Source organism: Zootoca vivipara, chromosome 6 (assembly GCF_963506605.1).
Source record: "Zootoca vivipara chromosome 6, rZooViv1.1, whole genome shotgun sequence".
Taxonomy (NCBI): domain Eukaryota; kingdom Metazoa; phylum Chordata; class Lepidosauria; order Squamata; family Lacertidae; genus Zootoca; species Zootoca vivipara.
Window position 1 is genome coordinate 17,079,489 of NC_083281.1, and position 10,821 is coordinate 17,090,309.

The 10,821-nt window shown below is 51.2% G+C and overlaps 1 protein-coding gene across 1 annotated transcript; it reads right to left on the minus strand.

Moving 5' to 3' along the window:
• Positions 1-697: 697 nt before the first annotated feature.
• On the minus strand, positions 698-10,818 carry CCNP (cyclin P). The gene is made up of 10 exons (XM_060275255.1): positions 8,777-10,818; positions 8,461-8,530; positions 8,147-8,218; positions 6,250-6,343; positions 5,573-5,679; positions 5,061-5,159; positions 3,530-3,685; positions 2,476-2,634; positions 2,044-2,222; positions 698-995 (listed from the first exon to the last, which is right to left on the minus strand). Exons 1-10 carry the CDS (start codon positions 8,932-8,934, stop codon positions 815-817), a joined length of 1,275 nt encoding a protein of 424 aa, XP_060131238.1. The 5' UTR covers positions 8,935-10,818; the 3' UTR covers positions 698-814.
• Positions 10,819-10,821: the final 3 nt, after the last annotated feature.

The window sequence follows — 10,821 nt, forward strand, 5'->3', positions numbered from 1 at the left end:
AGTGGACCATCAGTGTTGTGGTCTCTGTACTGACAGTAGAGGAAGCAGTGAGTGGGGGTGGGGGGCAGAAGAGAAGGCTCATCAAGCCTTCTGACCATGTAATGCCTTCGTTTAAATTTGCCAATGTTCTGTTTCTTTTGCAACGCTTTTACCATGAAAACGATTTTAAATCATAGAGGTAAGATTTGAACCAGGGCCTTCCTGGGACGTAGCTTAAACGCTTCACCACTGGGCTACAATAGAGGGGTGGGGGAGAGATTCCCCACCACACCGATCACCCCTGCCAAGAGGGGCCTGAGATTCCAGCTCCACTTCCAAGGGAACTGACAGACCTTGCCATGAAGAGATAAGAGGAGGAGCAAGAGAGAACAAAACACACTTTATTAAACACTTCCAGAGTCCTGTTTTCTTACAGTTATCTACTCTTTTAAAAAACCAATCTGTTAAGATTGGGGGGAGACAGAAAGTGCCAGGGGGGATCACTGTGGAGAGAGAGAGAGAGAGAGAGAGAGAGAGAGAGAGAAAGAGAAAGAGAAAGAGAAAGAGAAATAAATAAAGGGGGAGGGAGAGAGAGAGAGAGAGAGAGAGAGAGAGAGAGAGAGAGAGAGAGAGGGGGGGGGAGAATACCACTCCCACCTGAATTGTGTCCCAAGGATTCTGCTTGGGCTCCTGGCCCCATCCCCTCCCCTCCCCACCTGCAGGCTCTGGTCCACCGCACCCCATGCTTCTTCCATGGAGCAGGCCTGGGAAAGGTCCTCTCGGCCTGCAAAGGGTTGCGATGGGCCCTAAAGGCAGACCCACAGCAGACCCCTCTTCATGGAGTGGGGCTTCCTAGGAAGCAGCTCAGGTACTCGGAGGCCGTGATGGCAGGGCTGGTGCTGGTGCAGAGCTTTTGAGGCCGCGAGTATTTCAGGAAAGTGGCACGGAGGGTGGAGCTGGGCCCCCGCAGGGCAGCCTTGGCCATGAGAGGGTGCACTGCTGACAGCTCAGACTCACTGCAATGAGAGAGAGGCAGAAAAGGAGGCAGCTGGAGGCAGCAAGGCTTCTGAACAAAGGAGGGGAGAGTGTTGCTCTTGCGCTCAAATCCTGCTTGCCGGTTTCCCACAGCCAACTCTCCTGCTGCTGTGAGAACAGGATGGTGGACTAGATAGGCCCTTGGCCTGATCCAGCAGGGGGTTGGACTAGATGACCCACAGGGTCCCTTCCAACTCTACAATTATATGAATCAATGACCTCTGAACAGCCGGCCAGCCAGCCAGAGAGCATCACTGCAGCAAAAAGGACCCAAGAATCACAGGCCAGGCACAGAACTCCCTGTAAAAGCCAAGCATCACCACCCCATAAGTCTTTGCAGCAATCCTGTCACAAGAGGGAGTATCACCCCCATAAGGAGCAAAGGCAGAGGGGGGAGCAGCTTGCCAGAGCACACTCTTCCTCCCAGCAGTGAGGCAAGATTTGAACTGGGGGCTTCCTGAGAAAGAAAAGAACGTCTTCCTTCAAGCAGCACCTATGGAACCCCCTCCCACAGGAGGCAGTGATGCTTCTGAGTAGCAGGTACTGGAATACTTGTGGGGTTCCCCAAATGGGCGCTTACTGGCTGACTGCTGAGAATCTAGGCTACGGGATTAGCTGGGGCAGCCAGGCCCTTCATAGGTTCTTAGAATCTTAGCACTGTAGAGTTGGGCCATCCGGTCCTACCCCCTGCAATGCAGGAATTTCAGCTAAATCGAGGACAATAAATTATAAAGGGCACAGCACAGCAGGCCCCTTTCCAAGACTGAAATATATTGGTGACTTGACATAAGCCTCCAGAGTGGCAGCTTGGGGGGGGGGCTGAGAAGCAGCTTCTGAATTTAATTCTGGTTCTTCAGAATCCTAGAATTACAAAACCTGAAATGCCTATCCGTAACCGAAAAGTCTTTGTCCTGTTAGCATGAAATCCAGCACAGAGAATCGCCAACCTCCCAAAAAAACGCCCCAGCAGGTGGGCTCCTCCTGTGCTGCCTCCTCCCCGCTCCCGGGGGTCCAGGGGTCTGCTCCTACCTGTACGAGTGGAGGTTCAGGGAACCTTCCCGGAGAGCATCCCAGCACCTGGCGCCCTCTTCCGGCAGCACCCTCTGCGCCAGGCCCAGGGCAGCCAGAGAGAGCTGGGCGGGCTCAAAGCGCAGGCAGTCGCAGTCCGCCAGAGAAAGTTCCAGGAAATACATGGCCAAGAGCAGCACCTGTGAAGGGGGGGGGCAGGAGGAAGAGCAAGTAGGGGGAAGGGGACCCAGAAGTCCTGCCCTCATCAGCCCCTGCTCTCAGATCAGGCCAGGAGCAAGAGGCAAGCGGAGGAGCAGCAACATGCTTGACTCTGAGCATGTGCAGCAGCTGCACTCGGAAAGGAAAGTCTTTGACTTCTGAGCCCCAGCATCTTTTAAGAAGGAAAGTGAGGAGTCAGCTGTGGCCTGGGAGACCCGCCTGCCCGACACTCACCTCCCTGGCACAATGGCCCACTTCTGCCAGCAGGCGCAGCAGGTGGACGGGGTTGGCATAGTGCAGTTCGAACTTCAGGCGGGCCAAGATCTTGCGCTCCATGCGCAGAAGCTCCTTTTTGTTGAATGAGTCCTCCATCATGAAGCAGAGCTGGGACGGCTGGAGGGAGGGAGGGGAGGAGGTGTGGGATGTGAAACACAGAGCAGTCAAATACAACATCCCTAGAGAGTGGACATAAAAGGGGATGCTGTTTCCTCCTGGGCTGGGACAAACTTCCTCTACATGTGACCAGAGGTGGGCAGAGCTAGCTGAAGGGGCCATCGGCAGGGGCCAAAGGTCAATGATGGTCCATCAAGGAATCAGGCAGAGGCTTAGGATTTCAACTTTGAATGGCATAGGCTGGCAGGAGCTCCTTGGAGTGGCAGCGAGAAGGAGGGGGTGGGGCAGAACTCCAAGAGAGCTGGGGGGGGTGACAGTCTAGAACCAAGAGACGCAGAGTGTGGCCTTTTGCTGTCCTTTTGAGTCCAAAGCTCCTTAAGGGGGGTAGCAAAACCCCCAAATGCTTTGCAATCCCCCCATCGAGGTGCAGGGAACGTGGACCCTGGAAAGTGTGCCCCCCCAATCCCTGGGATCTCGCAGCCCTCGTGGAGATGGGAGCGGTGTGTTGACAATATGATTAACAAATCAGCAAGGCATTTACAATTGACAAAACAATATGAACAACATAGCAGCTAAAAAAATAAGCTGGGAGGCGAAGGGAGAGGCGCCTGCTTGAGTCTCCTTCTCCCCCTGCCCTCGGCCTCACTTCCCACCCCCACAAGGTGCCCATTTGCAGGAACGCTGGGCTGCGTGGAAGAGGGGCTGGGCCCACAGCCTGGCTCAGATACCCCAAGGACCCCTTGAGCTGTGCAGGATCAGCCCAGCAGAGGAAGCCCCCCAAGCAAGGCCACAGCCCAGCCACAGATATTCAGCGGGAACTGCTACCCCTAGGGCAGCCCCCCTCCCTGGACTGGGCACCAGAGCCTCCCCCTCCCACCCATGGCCTCCTGCTCACCTGAGGGCAAACGCTCTCCTCTACCTTGCAGGCCAGGAAGAGGCAGGTGGCAGCCAGGAGCTGCAGGGTGGAGACCCGTACTCGGCCTGCTTTCAAGTAGGCGTTCAAGAGGTAGACGGCCAGGAAGAGAGTCTCGTCCGCCAGGGCCAGGTATTCCTGGGGGGATGAACAAGTAAAATCAGTGATGATTGATTGGGCTAGGGATGTGGGGCACAATATTATGTCAAATGATTGGGAGAGATTGTGGGGAAAAGGTATGAAATTTACTGCATGTAATGTATTGAAAGAGAATATGTTAAAAATGATGTACAGATGGTATTTAACACCTGCCAAACTAGCAAAAATGCATCATGCAACTGATAATAAATGTTGGAAATGCAAGGAAAAAGAAGGTGCGTTTTACCACATGTGGTGGACCTGCCCCAGGATAAAAGACTTCTGGGGGAAAAATTATAATGAATTTAAAAAGGTGTTCAAGAATACCTTTGTAGAGGCCTTTTTGCTTGGAATAGTTGGAGATGAGATCCCCAAAAAAGATTGTACATTCTTTCTGTATGCCACAACTGCAGCTAGACTACTAATAGCTAAATTCTGGAAATCTCAAGAAATGCCCACAATTAATGACTGGCAGATAAAGATGATGGACTATATGGAACTCGCTGAGATGACCGGAAGGATCCGCGACCAGAAGGAGGAGAAGGTTGAAGAAGATTGGAAGAAATTTAGAGACTATTTAAAGAAATGTTGCAATATATAATTAACCTTTAAAGAAGTAGAGGATAGGCTTTAGGCAGTATAAAAGAAATTTTATTTAGGATAGAAGAGTAAGATAATTTTTTTTAAAAAAAAAATGTATGGTTTTAGAAGATGAACCTGCTGAATGTAAAAAAAAAGGACAATGTAGCTCAGAGGGGGAGAACGAGGGAAGTCCCTATACATTGAAAAGGATAATGTAATGAATGGTAAAAAAAAATATGTGTTATGTGTTTGTTTGTTTGTTTGTTTGTTATTAGTGTATAAAATCAATAAAAATTATTATTATATATAAAAAAGGTATTCCTGGGGGGTGGAGTGGGGGGGGGCAGAAGCAGGATTAGACACAACTTTCTGCCAGGGTGTCCCAGAGCCGCTCCTCCTTCTCCTTGTCCCTTCCAACTCTACAGCTCTGGGATTCTATGACTTTGGGGCTGCCATTCCCTGATATCCTGCCCCACAACAAAGGCTCCACCAAGCCCCCAACTCTTGCTTGCTCCAAGGACCCCCTCTCCAGTTTGCCTCTCCAGCAAGGGCAGGGAGCCAGGGAAAAGATCCAAACCTGCCGCCCCTCCCATTCTGCCACCCGAGGTGCCTGCCTCACTTTGTCTCATTACAGAGCCGGCCCTGGATGCCTCCCTGCCCACCTGAATCTGCTGCAAGGGAATGAAAACTCAGGGCCTCCTGCCGCCCCACCCCAAACAAACTTCCCCACCCACTCTAGCTCCACATCTGGGGGGGGTAAGACATGGGGGGGGCTGTTCCTGCTGGTACCTACATGCACTTGCACCAGCCAGTCGATGAGGAGGCTGCGCATTTCCCCCATCACAGACCTGGGCATGTCAAGCCCCCGGAAGGAGTAATGCGTCTGCTTCTGCTGTGGGGAGGAAAGGGGGGAGAAAGGAGCCCTGAGGTTGCTGCAACCCCCCCTTCCCTTCTTCTCATAAACCCCAGTCCTTTGAGAGAGGACAAAGCAGGGGAGCCATGACAGCCGTAACTCGGTAGAACAGGAGGCTCTTAATCTGAGGGTCGTAGCTTTGAGCGAAAGATTCCTGCACTGCCGGGGGTTGGTCTAGAGGACCCTTGGAGGTCCCCTCCAGCTCTAAAATTCTGAGTCCCCTACTGGCCAAGCAAGGGGCCTTTGGGAAGCCCCCAAGGCAGGGGGAGATGGCAACAGCCCCACCCAAAATCCTCTCAGAGAGGGCAGCCCACAGAGACCGCTCTTGGGGGGGGGGCGGGGATTCCAACACTGGTCCTCAGGGTGGAAGTCACTACCCCCCTCCAACTCACCATCAGGCTGCTGAAGATGTCATAGGCATACTCCTTCTCCAGACCCATGCCCAGGCGTGACATGGCTTGCGAGAGCTCCTCCCCAAGGACCTCAGAGGCGGGAGCAACTGGGGTGGGGGAGGAAAGAGACAGCGGTTTGGCTGGCTTGCTCGCTTGAGCTCTCCGCAAAGCACCCGGATGCTTCTGCATGTTGCTGTGCCAGATGCAATGGGTTGAGATGGGACTGGGTGCAAGGCCCCCCATGCGTGAAGGACCCTGTCGTGGTGGGACAAGGTTGGACAGCGTCCTTTGCGGCGTCACGGTTCCCAGACACTTTGGTAAGAATCAACGGCCTTTGGATTGGGACTACCGTATATTCCAGCGTATAAGACTATAGGGCGCATAAGACGACCCCCAACCTTTCCAGTTAGAATATAGAGTTTGGGATATACTCGCCGTATAAGAAATACGACCCGGCGTATCAGACGACCCCCGACTTTTGAGAAGATTTTCCTGGGTTAAAAAGTAGTCTTATACGCAGGAGTACTTAAAATTCACAGCCTATGGGGAGGGGGAAGCGGTAGGCAAGAAGCAATATGGGAAGCAGCTCCAGGCCAACTCTTGTTCCTTCCCCATCAGGCCTCCCAACTTCTGCTTTTACCCCATCCTGCAAACTCTTTTGCCTGCAACCCCCTCACCTCTTTGCAAAGTTGGCTCTGCCGAGGTCCTGGGGCAGACAGCGCCCGGCTTCTCAGAAGCAACATCCTTCTCATGACTCCCGGGGACCTTCCTCTGGAAAAGAGATTTGTGGCGATTGGTGGATGGGTTGCATTTTTATCCCACTCCCCCCCCCCTCCAAGAAGCTCAAGGCGGCGTAATGTTTCTCCCGCCTCCTCATGGAATCCCCCTAACAACCCTGCGAGGCAGATTAGGCCGAAAGGCACTGGCTGTGTCACCCACGGAGCTCCGCGGCCAGGGTCTCTCCCAGGTCCAGGTCCAAGACTCTCAACCACAGCACCACAGTTTGGCCACAAGAGCACTAGATTAGACCTGTGTCCCCCACAGAGGCAGAACATGGCTCCGTGAACCAGCTCCTACATCTTAAAACGACTTGGAATGGCTAGCTAAATTAATAGAATATCACAATGTGGTTAAATTAATGGGAAATAGTGGAAGGATGTCAAAAGAAAAAAACGGAGAAAGAGTGGAAGAACTTTAAAGAATATCTTAAAAAGTACATTGAGAAGCCAGAACTTATATCAGATTAAGAAGAGTTCCGTGATTAGCATAAGGAGAAAATGGAAGATGAATTATGAGATATTATTTAGTTTCTAAAGTAAGGAAATATAGAATGATAGGAATATAAAGATGAGAAGATATAGTTAGTAATATGCAAAAGAAAATAATGGAGATTAAAGACATTATAGTTTATGTGATTGGAAGTCTTTCACATTGGGTGGATGTAGGGTGGTGGTGGGGTAGATTAATAAGTGGGTTTGTGTAATCGTAGTTATGTGTACGTCTTTATTGTAATTATGTATGTCTGATTGAGTGTATGCAAGGTTTTGTATTGCCTAATTTTCTAATAATTTTTTTTTAAAAATAAAATAAAACAACTTCTTAGAGCCTTGTAGCCTGGAAATGTAAGCAGAGGCACAACTGGGGCCACCACCAATGTCCCAGCGTGTGGTGTAGTGGTTAGAGCACTGTACCAGGACCTGGGAGAGACCAGGGTTCAAATCCCCAGCTCCGCCATGATGCTCGCCTTGGGTGCCTCTGTCAGCCTGACCTACCTCACAGGGTTGTTGTGGGGGTTAGATGAGGAGGGAACCCCCTGGAGAAAAGGCTGAGATATAAACACAGCATTAGACAAATAGGTGTTCTAGCTGGCTCATGTGGTCATTTGATGCCCCAATATACGTGGCAAATGTTCAGCCCCAGATCTCCTACCTTCCAAGGGTGTAGCAGGGGACTTCGCTTGCCTCAGAACTTACCTCTGCAGTGCTAACATCCAGATGAAAGCAGAGGCTGCTTGTTTTTGAGCATATGCAAAGCGCCTTTAACCTCCCTCCCTCCCATGGCAATGACTTCCAAGTGAACGTCAGTGAGGAATCTGCAACAAAATGTTGCAGCGTAGTCTAAGAGGGCTGCTCCTATTCGGGGCTTCAGCTGGTCAGAAATGCTCTCCCCTCTGAGATATCCTTTCCCCCCTCCAACCTGTCCCACCTCAGTTTTCTTTCCCAACTGACACCCCACATCCCAAGGTACTGAGTGTCCTCAGTCCTCCTCCAGCTCTTTGCTTGCAAGGCATGCGTTGTTGCCCCTTAGACTGCTTTGTCTGAAGGTCTGCTGTGCTTCTCTGTGCCCCCCCCCCATCGGAACGCCAACACCTTGAACCTTCGGGGCTCCAATCCTGCTGGCACTCAGCACCCAAGTTCGCTATTAAAGGGAGCCAGAAAAGGGTGCTCAAGGCTAAGTAATGATGGTGAGCAAGTGGGGGGGGCGGCGGCTTCAAGGCTGCACCTCTGTGCCCCCCACTCCGCAAATGATTCCCGTCTTCTAACAATGCACTCCAGCACCTTCTAGAGGACCCACCTTCCTGCATCCTTTTTCACTGCTCAGTCCTTTGTTGTTCTTGCTTTTCAAAGGCTCCCTTTTCTCATCTGCCTAAAATGGAACATATTTAAGGGAGGAGTTAAAGGGGCAGAGCTCCCCCCCCACTTGGGTTTCTGGGGTCCCTCCATGCCCCCCCCCCACCAGCCCTCACATGGGCTTTTGCCAAGGAGCATCTCGGACAAAGTGAAGGTCACAGGTGTGACCACGAGCCAAATGTGGGAAGTTGGGATTTTTTTAGCAAATGTACCCCCATCTTCAGCCCCTCGGCCTCCACCTTGAAGCCGGCAGGTCACTTCAGCATCTTCTCCACCGAGGGGAGCAAAGAGAGAGGCCACGGTGGTGGAGAAAGTCTCCTTTGTAATGCTAGGAGGATGTGCTGTGATAGAGCTCCTGGGCATGTGCAGGGTGCAGGCCTTTCTCTCACCACACCTGGGAATGGGTGGCAGGGCCTCTCAGCTCAGGGAACACAGCTTCCAAAAAGAGGCTCCGTTAGGTACCCCCAAGGGGTTAACCTGCTGTGTGAGGCAGGTTCTGCAGACAACGGTCCAAACAGAACAGTACCCCCCCCCCCAAAAAACCCCACATCCACTCAGGGGCCCTTTCAAAAGCTACATCTCTTGGGGAGGGTGGAAAGGGAAAAAATGCAGGGACCCCACCCCAAATTCTCCTGCCCCCACCACAAGTACAAGACCAAACCAACAAACTTGCAGCCTCTGCCAGGATCTCCTCTCTTGAAAGGCGGTGGGCTTGGCCTGCACCCCCCACATGGTCCCCAGAGGAAGGGCTAGGAAGGAAGGTCAGCTCTGCAGGGGAGTGTCAGGCCCAAGTGAGCTGCAATCCAGCTGTGCTTAATTAGCAAAGACAGGCCCAGTGGGCAGGCCTTAGGCAGCACTGGCTCCCATCCTGAAAGGGGCCGGCCCTCCCCAGTCAGGGGAGGTCAAGAGGGCCAGAGGTGCCTTTGCTGCCCTAAGCAGAGACATCCATGGAAGAGGCTGTTCACGGAAGCCTAGAACTGTGGAGCTGGATCGAATAATAATGCCGTTTACAAAAAGGAAAGGGGTACAACCTTAGATATGTTTACAGTGGTACCTCGGTTTATGAACACAATTGGTTCCAGAAGTCTGTTCATAAACTGAAGCGTTGATAAACTGAAGCGAACTTTCCCATTGAAAGTAATGGAAAGTGGATTAATCCATTCCAGACGGGTCCGCAGAGTACCCAACCTGAAGCATACTTAACCCGAAGCATGGGTGTAATTGGTTCCGGAAGTCTGTTCATAAACTGAAGCGAACTTTCCCATTGAAAGTAATGGAAAGTGAATTAATCCGTTCCAGATGGGTCCGCAGCGTTCGTAAACCGAAAATTCGTAAACCGAGGTGTTCATAAACCGAGGTTCCACTGTACTAGGAGAGAAGTCCCACTGGGTTGAAGAGAGCTTACCTGCTAGTCTGCATGTTTATACTGTAATATCCATTTTATAATTTGTACCCTGCCCATCACACTGGGTTGCTCCGGCTGCTCTGGGATTGGGCAGCAGATTCAAGCAGACTTTTAAACTGATTGGTCATTCAGTCTGCATGTATTATGCATTTTGGATACAAGAGTTCTGAAGGCAACAAGCATGCTTTTTTTAAAAAAAAAAAAAAAAGCTGCTTAATGTCTACATTATGGTGCTGGAGGAGACTCTTGAGAGTCCCATGGACTGCAAGAAGATCAAACCTATCCATTCTTAAGGAAATCAGCCCTGAGTGCTCCCTGGAAGGACAGATCGTGAAGCTGAGGCTCCAATACTTTGGCCACCTCATGAGGAGAGAAGAATCCTTGGAAAAGACCCTGATGTTGGGAAAGATTGAGGGCACTAGGAGAAGGGGACGACAGAGGACGAGATGGTTGGACAGTGTTCTCGAAGCTACGAACAGGAGTTTGACCAAACTGCGGGAGGCAGTGCAAGACAGGAGTGCCTGGCGTGCTATGGTCCATGGGGTCACGAAGAGTCGGACACGACTAAACGACTAAACAACAACAATGTCTACATCACAATTATCTTAGAAGAGGCATCACCATCTGCAGGAGCAAAGGTTGAAGGAATGGCTCTCTTAAAGTGTTGCCCAGCACTTGGTGATTACTGGTACTTTATAAGCATGCATACTGAAATTAATCAACTGTTTTTTTTTTTTTTAAATGCTTTGCCTCAGATATACAGGAATGCCGTTTTAGTCCATTAATTTTCAACCAAAATTTGTGTGACACTGGACACGGGGGGGGGGGCATTCTGGGTTCTCTCACTGCTCTGCCCTAAAATGATGAGCTCAGCTTAAAGAAAATGACACTCAGGCAGGCAGGATCAGGACTTGCAAGAGGGGCAACATCTCTCTTGAAACACCTCACCCCGCAGCCACCTTTGGCTACTTGCATAGCCAGGGGCAAGAGGACATCTTTAGACTTCCCCCAAAGAACCAGATGGAAGGCTGGCCCAGGAGCATCTAAAAGGCCTCTGGAGAAGACGGTAACCAAGCAATTGGGAAAGTGAGGGCTGGGCGTCTAAGTAGAGCAGAAATACCCTCTAGGTTAGGCATCCTTTGGCAAAATGCTGAATCCTGTCTTCTCCTGTGGGAACAGTTGTTGAGGGATGCAACTCATTTTATATATGCAGG

Bases quoted from the DNA above. Each gene is read 5' to 3' on its own strand.
- CCNP (XM_060275255.1), bottom strand. From the start codon at position 8,934: ATGTGGGGGGTGCAGGCCAAGCCCACCGCCTTTCAAGAGAGGAGATCC. The intron at 3,686-5,060 runs GTAGGTACCAGC...TCATCCCCCCAG, and splicing joins ACTGGCTGGTGCAAGTGCAT to GAATACCTGGCCCTGGCGGA. The intron at 2,223-2,475 runs GTGAGTGTCGGG...CCCCCTTCACAG, and splicing joins TGGGCCATTGTGCCAGGGAG to GTGCTGCTCTTGGCCATGTA.